The sequence below is a fragment of the Pan paniscus genome, chromosome 1, assembly GCF_029289425.2.
Source record: "Pan paniscus chromosome 1, NHGRI_mPanPan1-v2.0_pri, whole genome shotgun sequence".
NCBI lineage: Eukaryota > Metazoa > Chordata > Mammalia > Primates > Hominidae > Pan > Pan paniscus.
In genome coordinates, this window is record NC_073249.2 from 72,552,468 (window position 1) to 72,576,136 (window position 23,669).

Sequence of the window (23,669 nt, forward strand, 5' to 3'; positions counted from 1 at the left end):
AATATACATTTTAAGAAGACTAGATATTGACTTATTGGAAAATCAACCCTAAATGGTTCACTTGGGCTTTCTAACATGACTCAAGAATCTTCAGAAAATTAGAAAGAAAGATTTCAAAGTGGCAGTAGATTATATGCTACTCAAAAGCAGGAGGAGTATTTTTCTGGCTGTGCTTAGCCTAATGCCTATGATACAGTAGGTACACAAACATTTGCTGAATTAATTACTGTGGTCCATAAAGCCCAGTGATTATCCATGGGTGCACCCTAGTGTACCATAACCATATAGTGGAAAGAGCAGTGGGCAAAGAAATATTGTTCATGGTCTTAGCTCCATAGAAGATAGATCACTCTTTAATGGGTCTCAATTTCCTTATCTGTTAAGTGAGAGATTGGATGAATACATGATCAGGTACTTACATGCCATTTCTCACATTCTAGTATCAAGGGTGTGTTCCTGGCATCCACTATAATTATTCAATGGCAAATAACCTTGCATAAGTAAGTTTAATACAAATTTTTGTTTATGCTAGGGATAACAGAATGAAAGAGATATGGGGTTTTTGTCTCACTCAGTATCTCTTAGGGGAGCAATGACGATGAGGATGAGTTTTCAAAAGTCGTTAGCTGGTACATCTTTTTTACAGTAGTTTACAGTAGTTTGCAATGCTGCATGGTAAGATAACTTGGGGTTAATTCCCAGACAAGTTACGTATAAAAACTCAACTAATAAAGTGTCTTTGTTCTTCTTTTCTTTGCATATGTGGTAAATGATCTTTCACTACTTAAACATTACCTTAAATATGGCTTATTTTCTCTATTCAATTAGTTAAACTTTGTAAAATATATGGCAAAAGCTTTTTTGTCTTTTAAAGAACATATTTTCACATATGCCAATAAACTGACACCAGGTAGAATGAAAATGTAATTGTTTCTTAAGTAGGGGGTCCTCTTTTAGAACAGTAGTGCATTAAATTTCTAGAGTGAGAACTACAAATAACACAGTCTTCATAGCACCTAGTATTGAAGTTAGCATTGACCCAATAACAGTGGAGGGACACACTTTTGAAATAAGTTATTGGTTATCATGTGAGAGAAAGTTCAGTTAAATGTCAGATTTCAGAATACACAATGTCACTTTTCTACCACTGTTTATTGCATATTGTCATCATTTTTAAAAGGCAACATTGTTGAGCACTACTGGGAACAGATCTTACATGGGTTTTGGTGGTGGTGGTGGTGGTGTTATTCTTCAGAATACTTATGCAGGGTGCTGAATATCTGCCCTGTTGTACTCTTGACTGGATTGGGATTGACTTAGCTCATACCCAAGGATATTCTTTTATTACTTTTCCATCTGTTAAGAATGCTTAGGAACTTTGGTTTTTCTCACAATTTCTTTCCAGCTTTGTCCTATTTACTAGATTGTCTAAAATTAAAGTTTCAAGATTTATTTGAGCTAACTCTACTTTTTTTCTATCAGCTATAATATTCCCCAAATCATCTTTTTATTGGTTACTACAGATAAAATTTGTGATAGAAATGAAATGAAGCAAAGAGAAGTTGCAAGTAAAAGTTTTGATCTCCTGCTTAACTGTGCACCTTACTCTGTTGTGCATATCTGTCCATCCATCTAAACCAGTATAACAAATATTTTCTTTAAATATTTTGCAAAGTTAGTGCTAAGTAAAAATATGCACATGTGCATTCCCAGCTCCCGTTTATCCTATGTACAAATCCAACTAGTGGGGGACGGGGGGGAAAGCAAGACTCGGACAAGCTATAATACATCCACAAAACCACTGGGGGAATTTTCATCTCCCCTCACCGCCCAGCTTTGCAGAAGCGCCCTTTAAGGTGTATGTCTGTGTGTGCCTCTCTCAAGCCTTCTGGATGATAATGCGAGACGGAAGATTTTACATTGCAAAGATCAATGTATTAAAAATGCCGTGCAGGTAGTTCATAGCCAAGAGCCTTGCTCGTGTTGGAGGATGCAACGGAGGAGAGAGGCAGGAGCACCGGCAGCCAGCTGGGGGCTGACCTGATTCCCTAGAATCCTCAGCTCCCTTCCTCTTTCCTTTCGACGTCCTTCCTTCCCTTTTTCTCCTCTCCCCCCTCCCCCGCTTTCCCTTCTCCAGATAAGCAGCTCCGGGAAACAAAGAATCCGGGGCTCTCCAGACATCAGAGCTTAAACCCAGGACTCTGCAAGCGGCATCTCATTCCGGGGTCCAGGGCTCTCCCGGCTCTCCATCCCCTCCCTAACCTCCCCCGCCTCCCGCGCTAGCTCCCTCGCTCCCTCGCTCCCTCCCCGCTCGCTTCCTCCCCCACCATCGCAGCGCTAGGAGGAAGGCGGCCGGGGCTCAAGATGGCTTTAGCCGGGCTCTGCGCCCTGCTCGCCTGCTGCTGGGGGCCGGCGGCGGTGCTGGCCACGGCCGCCGGCGACGTGGATCCATCCAAGGAGCTGGAGTGCAAGCTCAAAAGCATCACGGTGTCGGCACTGCCCTTCCTGCGCGAGAACGACCTGAGCATCATGCACAGCCCCTCGGCCTCGGAACCCAAGCTCCTCTTCTCGGTGCGCAACGACTTCCCGGGAGAAATGGTCGTGGTGGACGACCTGGAGAACACGGAGCTGCCCTACTTCGTGCTGGGTGAGTCCCGGGGGAGGTCGAGGCGGCCGGAGGCACTGGACCGGCGCCCCCACCCCCCACTCCAGCTCGCTCTACACACCCACTCGCCGACGACCTCCCCTCCCCCACTCCTACCTCCCGGATCCGCCCCACTCCCGGACCATTCTCCACACCTACTTGCATACTAGCGCCTCTGTGCACCTGACTTCTCCCCAAATCCCACCTGGATGCTGAGCCTCCTCTCAGCTGCCCTGCCTCAAAGAAACAGGTTGCATGAGTCTCTCTGAAACCTCTCCCAGCCTTGACCTCCCAGCTTTGATTCAGGAGCACATCCACACAGCACTTTTTGTCTGCTACCAGTTCAACTCCCATAATCCCTTCTCCCCACTCCCTAGCCACATGCTCAGCTCTTTGCTTCACTCACTCTGGATACCCACACCCACCCACAGCACTTCCTGGGGGCTTTAGAAACCGGTATCCTGTCATCACCTTGCCAGCTATGTGCAAGCCAGATTCTAGTCTTCATTCATGGAGAGCCCTTTATCTGTCACCAGGCTACTGACACCCTCCCTTACAAACACTCAAGTTTCTTATCCCCCAGCTGTTCATTCTGGGAAGTCCTACCTCCATGCTTAGATGTCACAACCCCCTAATTCAACCACGTCCACACATCCATGTCACATCACAGTTGGTTAAAGATATTATACAACTGTTGTCTGTTAGTATTGGTCTCTTCTTTGTTCCCAGGGCCACCTTAGATAGGCATAGGCATTCCTGCACACAGAATGACCTTTCTAGGCAAGGGGCTCTTCCTTCCTTTGTTTGTTTACATCTCTCTCTTTTTGGTACTCCCACTGTAATTTTCTCAGGTCACCTTCAGGTAGTGGAACTCCTGTCACTTCAGGTTCTGGAACCCATATATTACTTCAAATCATCCCTGTTTTCCACTACTAAGCTGCAAAGGTTTTGTGGTCCTGCTCTAGTATCTTGCAAAGCACCACAAGTTCATGTTACTTTGCCAAATTCCCCTCACTTCTCCATGTGCAGATGGAGCTCTCACCTTGCTGTGCATGCCTACCATGCAATCCATTTCTTTAGTGATGTTGCCAATTATTCTTATTTTGCCCAGGAGAAATTCAAAGAAAACCACACTTCAGTCTCTAGATCCAAGAAGAGAAAAAAAGAAAATGTCTAGGAGGCTGTTCCATTTACTTGATACCCTACCAACTACAGTTCCATTTGCAGAAACATGGTTTCCTGATGGCCACATGTAGGCTAGAGCCACATGTGGAATTCTAACACATCCCTCTTGCTCTTCCTTCATAGGAGATGTCTTCACACTGAAAACACTAGGAAGTGAGTGAATAAACCCCTACTCCCCAACCCCTAGGGAAAAGCAATTTCAAAAATTGCCTGGCCCTTTGAAAAGTTGCTTTATAGTTCCCGGAGTGCAGCTCAGTTGAACCCATTAAACCCAACCTATACTCTTGATAGGATTATTTATTTTTGCTTTCAAAAATACCAATAACATAACAAAAACTGGGGACTAGCTGGAAATGGGAGCATTGTGGATATGCCGCTCATCAAAATGTACAATTACTGGGTTATTTAGAGGATGGAAAGTTCACGTTGAAGTCATGCTGATATGCAAAGTACAATCTGTTCATCATAGTATATAAAAGTGAGTAGAGGGAATTATGTGTTTCTAAAGAGGCTGTTTTGCACTCTGCTTGTAGTGTTTACTGTGCATGAAGAGTTACACGCATGATGCTTAAAAAAAGGGAGGGCTAGCAGGTATTCAACATTTCATTTCTTTTTTGCAGAATCCCAAAACCAGGGCCTAATGCTGTGATGTGCCTACTAGGAACCAATGTGCACAGTGAAAGCCCAGATGTTATAAGAACGGGTTTTCTGCACCTCTGTGCAAAGCTGCCCACTGCAGTGTCCTGTTGGGGTTGCTATGGTAACCTGGTGCAACTTGGCATTTACACACAGGCACACAGACACACTCTCTCACTTCAGGGCCAGATGCACTATTTAAATGCATCGATTATCTCCCACCCTCCCAGTCAGTGGGGTATGCTCAGAACCAGAGAAGGGCTGGTACTTATTCTTTCTGGCTCAGTATGCTCAAAGGAAGAAGGAATGAATTTCAGTTTGGGTGGGTGGTTAAACAGATCTGGGCAGAAAGGAAGAGGAGCCCAAATTTATGGAGGATAGACTCAAAGGTAGTTTTGAATTTAACTTTTGTGGTCTTGATCATGCAGCTCTTGGCCAATGGTGAGGGCTGTAGTGACTTTGGTTTTGAGATTTCCCTACTCATATCTTTGGAACCTTGTTTACTTAATCCATCTCCTGGAGGAATCTGAATCAGTCAATTCTGGAAATTTATTGAGTTGTACCTGCTCAGCACTCAGAGGCATTACTAGGAAACAGAAGTTAAATAAAAGTCTCTTGCCCTCAAGTGGTCTCTAGTCACTGGAAACACAAAGATACCTGTAAGAGCTGTACCTACCTAATTGTGTGGTATGACTGTTAAGGGGTATAGGGATGCTGTGGAAGGATTTGCTTGCATGACAAGAGCAGATTCCATGGTAATCATGGACCAGAAGCTTAGGCTAAAATCAGATCCTGTCACTCCTTTGAGTGAAAAAAAAAAATTACAAACAACAAGAAAAACAAGCTTTGGCTTCCTTTTGCCTCTAGGATCAAGTCCTGTCACTTCACTGAGGCTAACTAGGGTCTTCTCATTCTGATTGCAGCCAACTTCTCCAGCCCTTTATCCCTCCAAGCCTGCCATGGCCTTCTGGACTGTTTCAGGACTTTGCGCATGTAGCTACTCTGCCTGGAAGGCTCTTTGCCCTTTCTCTATTAGGTGGTATCCATTCTTCCTTCTAAACCATGCGCAAGTCATCTCTCTATGAAGCCTCTATCCCATTTCTGTGCTCTTTGCATGGATTAAAACAGAAAACACTCACAAACGTGCAAAATTAAAGGTAGATTAGGCTTGGCTTGGACTAGGAAAGGTGAAGACATTTAAGGTCATGGAGAAAAGATGAGCAAAGGCATTTGGTGGTGGGAGTGAATATGGAAATGGCATGCATATGGCATAGTGTGGGGATCGGCCTGCCCGGACAGAGCCTTGTGACATGACAGTAGTGGGGACTGGGCCTGGCTCTGTAGAGTGGCACGTGGCTCTCCACTTCAAAACTAGGCAGAAAGGGCTGACTTGACATAGAAAGCATTGAAGTCTGGATCCCAGAGGTTATCTCAGCCATCAGCCTTGGCAGTTTTGCTTGTGGTATAATTCCAAGTAGAGAACAGGAGTCAATATCTCCTTTTCTTTGAGATGGGGTTTGCAAATTGTGATTCAAGGGCCCAGTATGACTTTTAGGTATGTTTTGTTTGACTACATATGGTTTTTAAAATGCTTTGAATATGAATGTTTTTAGTTAGGTCTAGATTGCTATACTTCTCACAGATACTGATGGTTCTGTGCCTAATATACTTCTTCATAGTACTTACCTGGCAACTCTAAGCCATGTAATCTAAACCTAAACCCCTGCTTTCAGATGTGTGGTGAAAGCCTCAAAAGTGTTGCAAAATAACTGTCATTTCTAATTTAAAATATTTAGGCACATGAGCCTTAGCATCCTCTCAGGAGATTTAAGAGATTTGCCAAATTAGTCAACTAATATTTCATATCTGAACTAAAATTTCATATTTCAGCTTTCAAAATAGTAGACATTCCTGCTTTGGAGCATATTTGATTTGGAGATAAGGAGTTAACCTGAAATGTGGCTTCCAGGTTTTCTGTGCTGTAAATAGAATATATTTTTATATCAGCCTCATTACTATTTGAAGGAGAAACCCTTCTATTTCACCCAACTATTGAGCTTTTGCATATGTACAACTTAGTGAAGAAAGGTGTTTCTCTTGTGCCTTGGCATTTTGCTTTAGCTGTCATGGCTTTTGATTGAAGAAGGTATTCCTGAAGATAAATCAATCAGCCTGCAGAGATGTAGTAAATTCCCACATGCAAGGTGCTGTTTAAAGTGTCTGGAGCAGGCAAGTGTGGCGGTTAAAAGAACAGGCTTTGAAGACAGATTTGCTGTCAACTTCTGGCTTTCTACTTATTCCAGCAGTGGAGAAAACAGAAGAATGGGGGAGTTAAATAACTTACTCAGGGTCACTTAGTGAACAGTTGATGGATCCGTCATTCGAACTCAGGTCAATAGGATGTTTAAGCCTTTCTCTGAGCTACTATTTTACATGCCTTAAAAGTTTTCAAAATCGTTTCTTTTTCATGGTTGAACAAAAGGAGCCCTGAAAATGGTTAAAATAGGGAAAGCACACTCACCTAGTTTGTATATAGGAGTCTTTTGTGATCTTTATGCAACTACTTCTTGAATATCCTTGCCCATTGAGTGATTTCTCACACCAGCCTTAATAACTTTATCAAAAAATAGTTAGCTAAGTACATATACTTTGCTAAGAAGAGTTTGGGAATTCTTACTTATTTATAGTTTTCAGGTTCAGGTAGCCATGTTTCCATGTTCCTGTGGTGACATGTATGGGACTCACAGTCATGGTAAACAAGATAGGTAGGCTGCACTGGGGATGAAGGTAATCTGTTCAGTGCTCTTCTGAGGAGGGTCCTACAGAAATGCAAACTGAGAGTCCCAGAGAGAAGGCTCTGTTAAATGGAGCTATCCAGAAGGTAATGTGGTTTTAGCTACTTGTCCAAAGCCAGTGATCTTTGTATTGGGTGGTCTTGTGCTTAGAACTTATTTTGAGAGCTCAGTGGAGCTGTTTAAATAGCAGTTACTGAGCTTTTCAATTGGCTTCAAAGGTAATATTGGACATAATGTTACTTATGGGTGAGCTTTGGCCTGATAGGAAACAGTTAAAATACCCAGGTATCCCCAATTCTTTTCACACATCTCTCCATCTTCCCATTTGAGGGGAAACTTTAAAATATGTTTCTTTTCCTTCTTTTTTCTCTCCACTACAGTGAGCTGCCTAGGTTAACAGTAAATGCATTTGTATAGATTGGCAGCCCTATCCAAGACATAGTAGATGAATGCTAGCAATCCTAAGGTAGGTTCTTCAGCACTTATATAACTCATGCTATCAGAATGTGCTCATTTATAGTATTGAGAGGGTTATTATTTACTGTTTCTCTACAGAAATTTAGATTTTTACAACAAAGGAATTTTGAATATGAATGATGAATTTTACAACATTTTAACTGCTTTTTTAGATATGTTGATATGATTTGAATTCAAGTAATTAGAGTTTTTGAAGAAAAAATAAAATTTTAATTTCTTTTTTTTTTTGAGATGGAGCCTCGCTTTGTTGCCCAGGCTGGAGTGCAGTGGCTCAATCTCGGGTCACTGCAACCTCCACCTCTCAGATTCAAGGAATTCTCCTGCCTCATCCTCCTGAGTAGCTGGGACTACAGTCACCCGCCACCATGCCCGGCTATTTATTTATTTTTATTTTTTTTAATTAAAGGCAGGGTTTCACCATGTTGGCCAGGCTGGACTCGAACTTCTGACCTCAAATGATCCACCCACCTCGGCCTCCCAAAGTGCTGGGATTACAGGCGTGAGCCACCACGCCCAGCCAATTTTAGTTTCTTTATTCATCTTAGGAAGCAAGATTGAGGTCTTGTCTTATAGACACACTATATATACACATATATATCATACACACACACACACACACACACACACACGTACTTTTTTCTTTCTTTTTTTAGAAATGTAATTAAACTTAAAAGGCTAGTAGTTTCTCACATCAGGGCCAGTTTATGAGAACAAACCTGGCAACTTTTCAGCAGGGACATACGAAGTCTTCATTTCTTCACTGTTAAACCAGTTCATGTATATGCACACAGATGGCAAAAAGAGCTCTGTTATGAGCAAGTTAATCTCCCAGGACAAGTTAAGGTCTATGGAAATTTCGAATGTACTATACAAATTGACACCTATCATCATTTTATTATTTTTAAAAATTAATTACTTTAAAAAAATTATTTCAATAGCTTTTGTTACATGGTCATCTACCACCATTTTATTCCTACTAAAAATATGAAATAGTTGATATTTTGTTTTTAATCATGTACATTTTAAAATTTTAATAAAAAACCCAAAGTATTTGTATAGATCTCTAGATTTCCAAGGAACAATCAAATTGTTGACGGTAATCTAAACTGACATGACAACTTTTGTGAAACGATTTGGTATTATATAGTACAAGTGAAAATGTATATGCCTGATGCTTTTGCAGTTCCACTTCTAGCTTTTCATTACACAGGAATTTTTACATGTATACATGAGAATATTTGTTGGGAATAGCAAAACCTGGAAGCAATCATTATCAGGAGACTAGAAATATACAAGGTGGCACCTTCATCAGTGACATATTATCTAGCCAGGAGAATAAATGAGTTGTAGCTACATATATCAATGTGGGTAAATCTCACAAATGTAATGTTAGGTGAAAATAAGAAAATAGCTGAAAAAAATAGTACAATTTTATTTATATAAATTCAAAATAACATATTGTTTAAGAATACATACAAATGCAAAATTTTTATGAAAAGCAAGAAAACAAAAACAAAATAAAATACGAGTGTTACCTCTTGTGGAAAGGGAAGATTGTGTGAAGGGAGAGGGTGAAAAAGAGGGCCTCAAAGCTTCTAGCAGTACCTGATATTTGTTTTCCTTTTTTTAAAAAAAAAACAAACAAATTAATTTTTAAAGAACAGTTTTAGGCCAGGTGTGGTGGCTCACACCTGTAATCCCAGCACTTCAGGAAGCCAGGTGGGTGAATGGCTTGAGCTCGGGAGTTTGAGACAGGCCTGGGCAACATGACAAAACCCCACCTCTACAAAAAATACAAGAGTTAGCTAGATATGGTGGCGTGTGCCTGTAGTCCCAGTTACTTGGGAGGCTGAGGTGGGAAGACGGCTGGAGCCCAGGAGGCGGAGTTGCAGTGAGCGGAGATCCTACCACTGCATCCTGGCCTGGGTAACAGAGTAAGACCTTATAAAACAAAACAAAACAAAACAAACAACAATAACAACAACAACAAAAAGAACAGTTTTAGCTTTATGGAAAAATTGGGAAGATAGTACAGAGAGTTTCCATGTGCCCCATACCCAGTTTCTCTCACTATTAACATCTTATATTAATGTGATACATTTGTTACAATTGAAGAACCAAGGTTGATCCATGATTTTTAACAAAAGTCTACACTGTATTCAGATTTTCTTAGTTTTTATCTAACATTGTTTTTCTGTTCCAGGATCTCACCCAGGGTACCACAGTACACTTAGTCATCACATCTTCTTATGCTTCTCTTGGTTGTGACACTTTCTCAGACTTGTTTTGGTTTTGATGACCTTGACAGTTTGAAGAATACTAGTCAGGTATTTTGTAGAATGTTCCTCAATCGGTATTTGTCTGATGTTTTTCTCATGATTAGACTGGAGCTAAGGTTTGGAGAAGGAAGCTATAAAGTGTCATTTTCATCAGATCATATCAAGGGTACATTCTATCAACTTGACTTCTCACTGTTGATGCTGACCTCAGTCACTTTGTTGAGGTTGTATTTGGCAGGTTTCTCCACTGTAAAGTTACCTTTTTACCCTCTCTCCATTCCTTTGAAGGAAGTCACTGTGCACAGACTATTCCAAAGGAATGGGGAGCTATGGTCCACCTTCTTGAAGGCTGAGTATCTACATAAATTATTTTGAATTATGCTATATAAGAGAATTTTTTCTTTTCTTCCATTTATTTGTTTACTTATTTATTTATGTCCTATGGACTCATGAATATTTATTTTATACTTTGCGTTTTAATTCAGTACTACTTTATTGATTTTATTGCTCAAATTGTTTGTCTCAGCATTGGCTAATGGGAGCTCTTTTAGTTGGCTCCTGTGAGACTTTGATATACCCCAGTCAATGTGAGTTTTTGTTTTGTGAGCACCTTTTTACTTCCTGTCACTACAACCTTCTCCAGGGTCATCTTGCATATTACCTGCCCCTATTCTAGAATCAGCTATTTCTCCAAGCAGCATATGGTGTTGTTGGTTTTTTTTTTTTTTTTTTTTTTTTTGAGACGGAGTCTCACCGTGTTGCCCAGGCTGGAGTGCAGTGGTGCAATCTCGGCTCACTGCAACCTCTGCCTCCCGGGTTTAAGCAATTCTCCTGCCTCAGCTTCCTGAGTAGCTGGGATTACAGGTGCCCGCCACCACACCCAGCTAATTTTTGTATTTTTAGTAGAGACGGAGTTTCACCATATTGGCCAGGCTGGTCTCAAACTCCTGACTTTGTGATCTGCCCGCCTCAGCCTCCCAAAGTGCTAGGATTATAAGCATGAGCCACCATGCCTGGCCCCCATCATTCTTTTAATTGGAGGATGATGTTAGAAACCAAGATCCGGGAACTAAGTGTGCTTGTTGTTACAGGAGTGTTGTTGCTTCTAGGCTCTCTCAGCTGACAGAGCAAGGAAATATATGTCTTTACTAACATATGTATATATCTATCTGTAAATATTTCTATATGTAACCATATGTGTCTATATTAAGCTAATCATGAGTTCATACTGATGTCTCCAGCTTTAATCCATTATCTAATTATCATTACCTAATTAACATTAGCTCTCATCTAATTCGTGAATCATCTTGCTTCCTCCCCTTGCTTATCCTACTCCAACAATGAGTAACCTGACTCCCACCATCTACCATCCATGTATTTAATTTTTCAGTTTCACTGTGAATTTATTACAGTATTGGAATTGTTTGCCCATACCACCATGGGGAACAACTTTATTAGTTGTAGGGCAGTTTTTCTGTACAATTTCTTTTGTCTTTAGTCTTGCAGATTACTCTAAAGTTGCTTAGGCCAACACTTTCCCCCCAACCCCTTCCAGTGAGGTTGTTCATACATTTATGATATAGTTAGTATTTTGTCATATTCTGCATTCATCCTGGGATCACTCAATCTCCTAAATGATTTCTTTTCTTTTAATTTGCACATATAAAGTTGGCCGTTTGTTCCCTAAAGTTAATGAATGTTCACACATGTATGGTGTAATATATCCACAGTTATAGAATCATACAGAACAGTTTGATCACCCTACAAAATCTCCTACCCTTCATCTATTTAATCCTCCATGCCTTACTTCCAAACTCTGGCAACCACTGCTCTTTTACCATCATTGTAGTTTTGCCTTTTCCAGAATGCCATATAGTTGTAATAAAGTATGTAGCCCTTTTAGACTTGCCTCTTTTCCTTAATATCATGCATTTAAGATTTATTGACATCTTTTCTTTTCATGGCTTGATAGCTCAGTTATTTTTATTGCTGAATAATATTCCATTGCATGAAGTACCATAGTTTGTCTATTTACCTATTGAAAAACATCTTGGTTGTTTCCAGTTTTTGGCAATTATGAATAAAAATACTATGAACATTAGTATGCAGATTTTTGTGTGCTTTCTTTTTTTGTAATCTCATGCAGAGATTTGACTTAATTATATTCCTCAATTCACAGCATATTTTATTATAGGTCTCTGAAAGCCCTTACTCCTTCCAGTCGTTTATTGATTTGCCTATTTGCTTCTTTTCCTTTATACCTACTCTCAGTTTTCACTCACTGTTCCCCATAGGAAAATACTCTAATCTCCCTAATGCTTATTATTTTGTTTTGGTATGTGTTCTTGCAATAAGTCAATAGTTGTTCTGTGTTAATGTATTTTAAATTCAAGGAAATGGTGGTGTCATATTGTTATTCTGATACTTACTCTTTTCACTCAGCACTATATTTTTAAGATCTACTCATACTACTTAGTATAAATATAGCCCAGCACTGTCCAATAGGGATTTCTGTAATAACGGTAATATTCGAGTTCTGCCTTATCCAGTATGGTACTTTCTGGCCAAATGTAACTCTTGAACACTTGAAATATAGTTAGTACAACTGAGGAACTGAATTTTTATGTTTACATTTTAATGAGTTTAATTTTAAATAACTTCATGTGGCTAGTGACTACCACGTTGAACAGTGAATACATAAAACATGCCCACTATTGCAGAAGGGTTTATTGGACAACACAAATCTTATCCATTGATTCTGACTGTTGCAGAACATTCCATGATGGTCACCTATTACATTTTGCCAGTCCTTTCAGTGATGGACATCCAGGATGCCTCCCGCTTTCCGTCACTACAAATAATACTCCAGTTATCATTTTAGTACATATTTCCTCAAGGACTTTTGTGAAAATTTCTCTGGGATACATAGCAGGAGCAGAATTGCTGGTTTATAAAGATTATGCATATTTAATTTGGCTAAATACTGCCAAACTGTGCTCAGAATGGCTGGATCAGTTTGTACTCTCATCAGTAGTATTAATATTTGAGGGTTCCTAAATCCTCATACTCCCACCGACACTTGGCATTGTACAGTGTTCTAATATTTGTCAATCCACTGAGTGTAAAGTGACATCTAATTGTTATTCCTTTCATATTTTTAGGAGCATTTTAGATACGAGGGAGGTTATCTCTTTGACTGTAAAATGGGTTGCAAATATCATTTTTCCCAGGTTATTGTATGTTTCTTGACTTTGCCTATGTTTTTGTTTGCTTGTTTTTTGTTTGGTTGGTTTTCCAGAAGTCTTTGGATTTTATGTAAGTGAAGATATTAATTATTTCTTTTTGACTTCTGTACCTTATGTCTTCATTGGAAAGGTCTTCTTCACTTTAAAGTTATAGAAGCATTCATCATTTTTTCCCTGAATATTCTAATAGCTTTATTTTTTGCATTTAAATACTTGGTATATTTTGAATTTATTGTGGTATGTAGTTTGATATATGGCTTTATCCAAGTATGCTATATGACGCACCAACTTTAGCTGGCGTCTTCATCCATTTTGTGTCGCTATAATGGAGTACCTGAGGCTGGGTCATTTATAAAGAAAAAAAAGGCTTATTTGGCTCACAGTTCTGTTGGTTGGAAAGTTCAAGATTGGGTATCTGCATCTGGTGAGGGTTTTAGGCTGCTTCCACTCATGGTGGAAGACAAAGGAAAGCCAGAGTGTGCAGAGATTACCTGGTAAGATATCATCACAAGAGAAAGAAGCAGAGGTGCCAAGATTTTTTTTTTCTTAACAACCAGCTCTTAGAGGGAACTAATAGATCAAGAACTCACTTACCTCCAAGGAAGGCATTAATCTATTCATGAGGCATCCACCCCTACAACCCAGGCACCTTCCATTAGGCCTCACCTCCAACATTGGGGATCAAATTTTAATAAGTGGTGTGGGAGGACAAACATCCAAACTGTAGCAGCTGTCCACATGGTTACTCAGATGGTTGATTACCAGTTATTAAATAGCTCATAATCTCCCCTCTGATTTGAGATGTCACCTTTATCATATAATAAATTCCATAATACATTTGGGTCTATTTCTGAGCTTTTATTCTGTTCTATTACTATGTCTACATATTCATGTGCCTATACCATATTGTGTTAATTATTAAAATTCTGTAATGTGTTTTCATATCTCATAGGGCTAGTCACCCTTTGCTGCTATTCTTTTCTAGAGTTCTCCTATCCATTCCGTTTTTCCGTATAAACTTTAACTGGCTTATCTGGTTCTAAAAATGTAACAAGAAGAAGAATAACAAAAGCTAGTGGTATTTTTAGTCATAAACCTTGTTAAATTTTTAAATTAATTAAGAAATAATTAAATATTTAAGATGTTGAATTTTTCAACTTAAGAGATTTGTACATTTGCATTTGTTCAAATCTTGACTGCCCTTTAGCAGAATGTTAAAGTTTTTTTTTTTTCTCATAAAGTTCTTGCACATTTCTTGTTAGATTTACTTCTAGGTATTTTATCTTTTTGTGCTTTTGTAAAAGGAATGTTTCCTTTTTTATTTATTTATTTTCCAGAGGATTATACTTTCTATATGTGAAGGCTATTAATGTTGTGTGTTAATTGACTACCTTTGGTTGAGGGAACGTGATGCTATACATGTAAACCACAGCAGTACCTGGTGAAATCATTTTACTGTTATCAGTTTCTAGGTGGGTTTTAAGTTCTAAATACAAGAAAATTCTGATGGTGAATCTGCCACACTATGGAACCTGTGTACATGTAGCATCTTTTGGAGTTATGCAATGCAAATCTGTGCACTTTCTGTGGTCCTGACTGATGGCTTTGGATTGTCCTACTCTCCCTGGGATATCTACCTTTCCCCAAATATGAATTCTGAGAACTGATATTTTTTCTTACTCATGTCTCCCAACATAGTCTCATCCTGTACCTTGACCTTATTATCTTTCCCATATGCCCTCTCCTGTCCTTCCTGATTTCTCTGACTGGCTCTTTCAGTCTACCACCAGTCAAGGACATAACCTAAAAAAGCACAATGGCAAAGGATGGCTGCTTTATTGAAAAGTTCCTTCTGTACAAACACATGGGAGGAGTGGCTATTTCCTTTTTCTCTCCACTGCTGCTTCTACACCACATGTTCTTAGCTTCATGGCCACATATGGGCTACAGAGTTAATTGAGTATAAAATTTATGCATAAGGGCGATTTCTTGAAAAGAGGGTCCACAACTTAAATCATATTTTTAAAAAGGTCTTGTAAGTGGCATAGAGATGAACTTTTTCTTTTCTGGAATAAAGAGTTCTTAGGAAGTGACTTAAAGAAGAAAAGCTTATTCTCTCTCAGGCAACAATTCTGTGATGAGTGATTCAGCTTGGAAAGACCCTACTCCATGAAGTTATTCAGAAACCCCAGATTCTTCCACCTTGTTGCTCTGCCATTCCCCAGGCCCTTGTCCTCTTCTGCAGAGTCACCAGTATGTGTGTTTACACTCACAGGAAGGGGAAGGGCAGTCATTCAGGGTAACAATTTTCTTTCTCTCTCTCTTTTTTTTTTTTTTAAGAAAGTAAGGCAAAAGTTGCACACATCCCTTCTACTCCAATGCCATAGGTAAGAACTTTGTTACATGCCTGAAATCCCAGCAAAGGATACTGGGAAAAGCAGTCTTATCTGGGTGGTCATGTGCTCAACTTAAATTCTAGAAAGAAAGAGAGAATAGATTTTTTTTTGTTTTGTTTTTGAAAAATAGCAGTCCCTACCATAAGGATTCGAAAAAAATTAAAAATCATTCTTCTAGGCCCATACAATTTCACTCTCCTTCCAGGAAACACCTCCTGTTTGAAAATATACATCTTTGGCTTGATAATCTTCTGCCTCTCCTAACTACCTGTATTTACCATCTTCCAGGCCACTCACCAATGTGCTTAGTACTGCCCCTCTGTATTTTCTGCTATGACAACTCCTGCCTTTACACAAGAACGCATTATTAACTATATAGGCCTGGATCAAAACATGTTTTCTTATAGGGCAAGATATTAAATATTTTAGACCTTTTAGACCATATGGTCTCTGTTGTAACTACTCAATATATCTTATACTGGGAGGAAAGCCACTGTAGACAATATGTAAGTTAATGTATATAGCTGTGTTCCATTAGAATTTTATTTACAAAAATAAGCAATTGGCCCATAGGTTGTATTTTGCCAACCCCTGAAGTACCCAACACATTCAGCTTTCTACTTTATAATTCCTTGACTCCTGCAACTCCGCCTTCATAACTCCATTTTACTTACCCATAACTAGGGTCACACCCTTCTCATCCCTAAAAATTCTTCAACGCTGAAACTGGCCCTACTCGAACCACAAATTCTTCTTTCCAGCTTTCTCATACTCTTTCACTCTGCCTGATAATTGGTCCTTGGAAATTCACAGTTTCAATGCCACTTTTATTTTCTCCATGTCTATTAGAATGCTCTGACATCTTTTCCTTTACCTGAACTACCTTTTTATAAGAATCCTCAATTTCAGTGCTGCTTCTTATCATTATACAGCATCTACCAGTCAAATGTCCAGAGGTAGATCAATTTCCCAAATTTACATGCTTTACCTTTACCCCCAGACTGAATGCTGAGATTTGTGTGTAGATTCTCCTGTTTGTGTACATTCAAGGTACCATAGTTATCTGGGTTCTAGTCTACATTTGGTCCTGAAAATTGCTTATTACTTTTTATTGACTTTGGTCATCCCTTCCTCTCACTTCCCCAAGTGACTGTTTCAAACCATTAATAAGGTAGTTAAGCTCCCAACTGAATTTCCTGTCTTTACACTTAGCATAAGATGTTGCCTTGTAGTTGAGGCTATCAGGCATATTATCTCCAATTTCATACATCTCCAACACACAAACTTGTAGACCCACTTTGGAATCATTCTTACTTTCTTGCCTCCAATTTCCAATGTATTTTGAGCAGCTTCTAAGTAGCAGTCATGATACTAGGCTTTTGGAAGACAATGAGAAATAAAACAGACATAATCCTGTCTTTACAGAACCAGGAGTTTGATCTCTTCTAGGAACTTTATATATACATATATATATTTACTATATATATATATACTGTATATATATTTACTATATATATACACTATATATATTTACTATATATACTATATATATTTACTATATATACTATATATATTTACTATATATACTATATATATTTGCTATATATACTATATATATTTACTATATATACACTATATATATTTACTATATATATACACTATATATATTTACTATATATATACACTATATATATTTACTATATATACACTATATATTTTTACTATATATACACTATATATTTACTATATATACACTATATATATTTACTATATATACACACTATATATTTACTATATATACACACTATATATTTACTATATATACACACTATATATATTTACTATATATACACACTATATATATTTACTATATATATTTACTATATATATGTTTACTATATATATTTACTATATATATTTGCTATATATATATTTACTATATGTATATATATCTCCTTCCTCTCTTCTAGATATTTACTTTTCTCTTCCTCTTTTTCCTAGATCTTTTCCTTAAGCCTATAAGCATACTCAGCTCTCCTTTGTCTTAAAAAGTTAAAGAAACTTCTACTTACTTGTGTACCCTCTCACCAAGCATCCTATCAGTCTCCCCATTCATAATAGCAGTCACAGTTCTGTGCACTGAGGTCACCATTGATCCTCTAATGTTAAATCCAGGAAACTTCTATCATCATCTCAGTGGCCTTCAGTTGCATTTGTCACTGTTGATCTTCCTTGAAATTGGTCTCTTCTTTTCTTGGGTAATGCACAATCTCTTTATAGGAAGGAAAATAACTTGTAAAACTGAAAAAAAGAAAAGCCAGTGCATTAAAAAAAAAAAGAAGAAAAAAGAGAGTCCTTGCCAAATCAGTTGGTGGTGCCTTCAAAGGCCTAGTTATTTCCCAGCTTGTGATATTTTGACTCTTAGAACCTGCCCAAGAATACCCAGAATTCTTAGCAAGGCATAAAAAGACTCTATGACTGATTCCTACCTCTCTAGCACTATCTCAAATTAACCTCATATTAGTTTGAAAATTTTCTATTTTTTTTTTTTTTTTTGAGACGGAGTCTTGCTCTTTCACCTAGGCTGGAGGTCAGTGGCGCGATCTCGACTCACTGCAACCTCCACCTCCCGGGTTCACGCCATTCTCCTGCCTCAGCCTCCTGAGTAGCTGGGACTACAGGTGCCCGCCACTACGCCCGGCTAATTTTTTGTATTTTTAGTAGAGACCGGGTTTCACCGTGTTAGCCAGGATGGTCTTGATCTCCTGACCTTGTGATCCGCCTGCCTCGGCCTCCCAAAGTGCTGGGATTACAGGCGTGAGCCACCACACCCGGCCTGAAAATTTTCGATTGTAAGACAAAATTCAACAAAAAGTGATGTAAATGATAAAGAAGATGCATAGGCTCAGGTCAATGAAGGTGTGGTCCAGCTTGCCTTTATTTGGGCTCCAACTGTGGGTCTCTGCAATTTTCATGACTTTGACCTCTGGGTGTGAGCTTCATCCTCAGGCTGGTAGTAAGATAGCTGCAACAGTTCAGGCATCCCTTCCATATGGAAAATGTTCAGAGGAAGAGTCAGGATTGCTTCTGAGAGAGCTCTCCTAAAAGGAAGGAGGCATCTTTCTCCTAGCAGACTCCTGCAAGCTACTCGTTGCTACTTTTTGGCATGAGTTGACTTAGGCCTACTCTTCCTTGGACCAATCTCTGTGTTAAGAAGAATGTAATAACTGGTCAGCTTGGGCTAATCAGAGTCCATTCCTGGAGCTGAAGTTACCCATGCAAGCAGTAAGGTGAAGTGACAGCCTCAAAGTTACTTCAATAACTCTCCTCCACTTCATACTTCAGGAATAATGGGCTATTATTGGCTCTTTTATTTTTCCCTCTAATTCTTTTCATTCTGCCTTATACGTCTTAGGTACAATCTCCTTCTAGGAATCTTTTGAAGGCTGTTTGTACTCCTGTATTCTCATAGCACTCCATGCACTCACATTCCTTGGTAATATTCTAATTCTAAAATAATTTTCTTCTCTATTTGCCTACCCCTGCAACTGTAAGCTCCTTAAAGGCAGACAGTTTCTTAGTTATCTGTGCCCACAGATTCTGGCACAGTGCTGTTTGGCATGGAGTACCTACTTAGTGAATGTATGCTGAGCTTGGTACCATTGAACTTTAACAGACTAACTCCTGGGAAGCCTTGGTGTAGCTCAGCAGCACTCTAAGTGTTCCACAGATCTTCCCAGGGACTCATGAGACCCTTTCCAGGGTGTCTTTGAAGTGAAAACTATTTTCATCATAATATTAAGAAATCAGTTGTCTTTTTCACTGAATTGGTATTTACAATCATGGTGCAAAACAGTAGTGGGAAAAACTGTTGGTGTCTTAGCAGGAATTAATAAAACAACACCAAACTATACTAGCAGTCATTGTACTTTTCACCACTCTCACTGTTTTTTTTTAAAAAATCCAGTTTCATTTAAGAATAACCCAAATAAAGCAGTAACAATTGCTTTATTGTAAATTGACCCTTGAGTACATGTCCCCTTAATATTCCAAGTGAAAAAATGGGGGGTACACACAGAAAGCAGTTTTGCTGCAAGCTAAAGCGAGATTGTTTGAGTTGCAGGCTGAACTATCGACTTTTGTCTTGTAACACAATTTTTACTTGAAAGAACAACTGACAAGCTAACTATAATTATTCAGACTTGAGTATTTGGCTGAAATTTTTTTGAAAGTGAACTAAGTGATCTCGGAAAACAACTGACAGTGTGTGTTGCCAGTGATAAAATTCAAGCTTTCAAGAGAAAAATTAACATATTATGGAAACTTGTACATGCCGTAGTGAGCTTGACAGCTTTCCAATACTTGAAGACTTTTCTGATGAAATCAGTAATGCTATTAATGGGTAAGGGTTTTTGAAATTGTGTAATGAAATGTACCAGCATTTGGAAGATCTGTGTAACTCCATGAACTAATATTTTCTAAGTGACCAATGCATGTTTCAAAACTGTGCATGTATAAAAAAAGTTTAAGTCTCAACATGGACAATGATTTTAATAAAGAGTGTACAAAATATTCAGTGTATGACTTCTGTTTCCACATTGCCAGTCACCTTTAAGAAGTTAATGCTTGAGTTTTGGCGTTGTATTAAAGAATATCTATAATTATCTGAAGTGGCTATTAAAATATTCCTTCCTTTTCTAACTTTATATCTGTGTGAAACAGGACTTTCTTCATCGATTTCATCCAAAATAACATGGTGTAGTGTATTTGCTAAAGAAGTGGAGATGAGTATCTGTCTGTCTTCTATTAAGCCAGTATTTAAAATATTTGCAAAAAAAGTTGGACACTGTTATTGTTCTCACTATTTTTCGTTTTGGAAAATATAGGTTTTTTTTTTATAAAATATATGGCTTATGTTAACGTGCAGTGGGTTTCTTATTACTGTAATGAAATGGATTAGTAAATATTTTAAAAATGTCTTAGTTCTGGCTTCAAATATGGTAAACATTGGTAGATATACCCCACATAAGCAAATGCTCTTTGTGATTCTCAATAATTTTTAGGAGTGTAAAGGATTGCAGAGGCCAAGATTTTTGGGAACTGCTGATCTAACTCCCATGGTACTTCAGCTGGGAACTGACCCTGATATTCCAGGGAGAATTAATTGTCTTGCATGTGAATGTAGCAGCACTTGGTTTACATCTCTATTACAACATTCCCACAGAATAACATACTAGTTTGTCTGCCTGTGAACTTAGTGCTGTTGGATACCTGATATTCAGTGTTTAATAAATGAACAGACAGACTGACTGACTGACAGACTGACTGAATGAATGAATAAGAGTTCCTGGTCTCCTCTTTCTGCCCCCAGGTCTGTTTTTGTTCCTGAACTGTTATGAGAGTCCTGTGGGTCCTATGGAGAACAGAGCTTTATACACACACAATAACCTCTTCTAATTAGATTTGCTGCCTTCAGCTTCCATTCCCTTCGGCCATATGGGAAATTTCTATAGGTCAGAAAGGAAGAGTGCTTGGTTGAGAATTTCAGAATTATGGAACTTAAAGAGATTTTCAGAGGTCCTTTCCTTTGCCACTATCTTGAGGGTTTTGGACATACAGTGAGCCTGGAAGGCACATTGTTACGGTTACTTAAAGGTCACAGGGGAGACCAATTGAGACACTCTGACATTTAAAGCAACTTTGGCATGTTTCCCAGGGGCCTTGGTATTAAAGGGTAGGAGATAGCTGTTGTTACAGAGCCACTTGGAAAAGTATGAGCTACTTTAAGACAGCACACCTAAATCCAAGATGTTTTTACCTTCATTTACCTCCAGAGGAACGGAGCTGAAAGTTGATTTTTCTGAGGTTGCAGGTTAAAGGAATCTGAGAGTTATCTGAGTTTCTCAAAATCTTAGAGATTTTGCTGGGCTAGGCAATCCTGGGGTCGGACACTAAGAAACTCAGAGACTTAAAGATTTAAGGCACCCTGAAAACTGCTAGGTCAATGCTTCCCAAACTTTTTCATGACAAGACATCCCTAAAAATGATGATTTTTCTCTATCTCCCTGGAGTAAATCATGTGTTTTCTTACGGTTGGAGGTGATGGGTTTTAGGGACTGTGGCTTACGCCAGATCCCACCAGTTAACCCGAAGGCAGGGAGTGAATATCGCTGCACATTGAATCTATTTGCAGCAGACTGGGATGCTAGGGCATATCTATTGGGAAATCATTTTCTAGTCTAAAGCATCTGTGTGGGAGGGGGCTGCAATCTCATTGCACACTGTGTAGATTCCTTTTGTGTAGTAAGAAATCACTAATCGCCTTCTCCAAAATTTTAAAGCTGTGGTTCCTCTAAATTAGACCAGATTACCTCTAAACCACTGGGGCTGTTATCTAGTATGTTAAACAAGCTCAGAGATAACTTAAAATCATTGAGTTCCACAGCTGGGCGCGGTGGCTCACGTCTGTAATCCCAGCACTTTGGGAGGCCGAGGCGGGAGGATCACGAGGTCAGGAGATCGAGACCATCCTGGCTAACACGGTGAAACCCCTTCTCTACTAAAAATACAAAAAACTAGCCGGGCGCGGTGGCTGGTGCCTGTAGTCCCAGCTACTCGGGAGGCTGAGGCAGGAGAATGGCGTGAACCCGGGAGGCGGAGTTTGCAGTGAGCCGAGATCGCGCCACTGCACTCCAGCCTGGGCGATAGAGCAAGACTTCGTCTCAGAAAAAAAAAAAAAAAAAAATCATTGAGTTCCACTTCCATCTCATCTCCGGACCTGTTTTGGTAGTAGCCTTAGGGACTATTCCTATTTAGTCCAGTAACCTGGCAGAAAAAAAAAAAAATCATGTTCCAGAATCTCTTATGACATCCGCACAAATTAGAGCATGTGAAAACATGTAATAGCCATTATTTCCACATGGATTTGATAAAGTTCTAGCTAACCCTAAAGGCAAAGAAAAGACATTTGTTTACCTCTGGTAACTTGTTCACTGTCAGTGTTGCCCAATAAATGGTAATTTATTATTTTTAAATAATATTAGGCTTATGTAAAAGTTGCATAAATAATGCAAGTAATTCCCACATACCTTTCACTTAGCTTCTCCTAATTGTCATTTTGCCAATTGTAGTACGATGATGAAAACTAAGAAATTAGCATCAGTATGAGAATATTTTTAGTCGATACTTGAGGTATCGTTTTAAAACTATAATATTTAAACATATATTAGAAAATATATGTATTAGAAAAATATAGGCATATGAAACCTATGATTTCATTCGTTTTGTCTCTAAAGTTCAGATTAAGCAAAAGTTTATTTAAAGTAAATTTTAGTTAAAAAACATAAAAGTGACTTTCATTTCAAGTGGCATATTGACATGGCAAAATTAAGTTATGAAGATATTATTTGAATGACATTTCGGAATCTCTGTCAACATAAATGTGTGATTTAGGAATTTTAAGAACTTACCTCCTTTCCCTTACTACCTTGGTAGAGGCTCCTAGGACAATGGCTTCCCAAGATGGTCTTTACAACTTCAGGGTGCAACTTCTCAGTGATTTGCATTCTCCATCCACGATGGTTCAGCCCAGAATAAAGTCCCTGCGCGTGGCCATAGCAAATCTGACTTCCCTATAATTCTCACATTACAATGTAGATTGATGATTATGGTAGTGATGATGGAAGTTAATGTTCTTCCAAAGACTGGGCATTGACAACAACTTGGAAATGTTCGTACTAGAGGGAGATTTGAGAGGGAAATGTAAATTATCCAGTTAATGGGTTTTCTCCAACATAAATGCAAAAACTGCTTTCATCTTGAAGTCACCATGTAAATCACGCTGTCGCCTGGCAGTTTTATGTCCTCCCAGGTTCTGTGCAGAGATGATTGCTAAGAACTCCGGAGCAAGGTAGCTCTTTAGGGGTTGAGATGGCCATGAGGGCTGTGCAGATAGCTAGAAGGACTCCTGCTTAATCTGGAATCAATTTGCTGACCACATCTGCCTTATGAAG

At 38.9% G+C, this 23,669-nt stretch overlaps 1 protein-coding gene across 1 annotated transcript in view; it reads left to right on the forward strand.

The window, feature by feature from the left end:
* The first annotated feature begins 1,850 nt into the window (after positions 1–1,850).
* The window catches only part of ASTN1 (astrotactin 1), a 303,780-nt gene continuing 281,961 nt past the window's right edge, over positions 1,851–23,669 (forward strand). Inside the window, exon 1 of the mRNA XM_003824689.5 lies at positions 1,851–2,647. Within this exon, the coding sequence (XP_003824737.3) occupies positions 2,365–2,647 (283 nt within the window). The 5' untranslated portion in view covers positions 1,851–2,364. The remainder of the gene's footprint in view (positions 2,648–23,669) is intronic.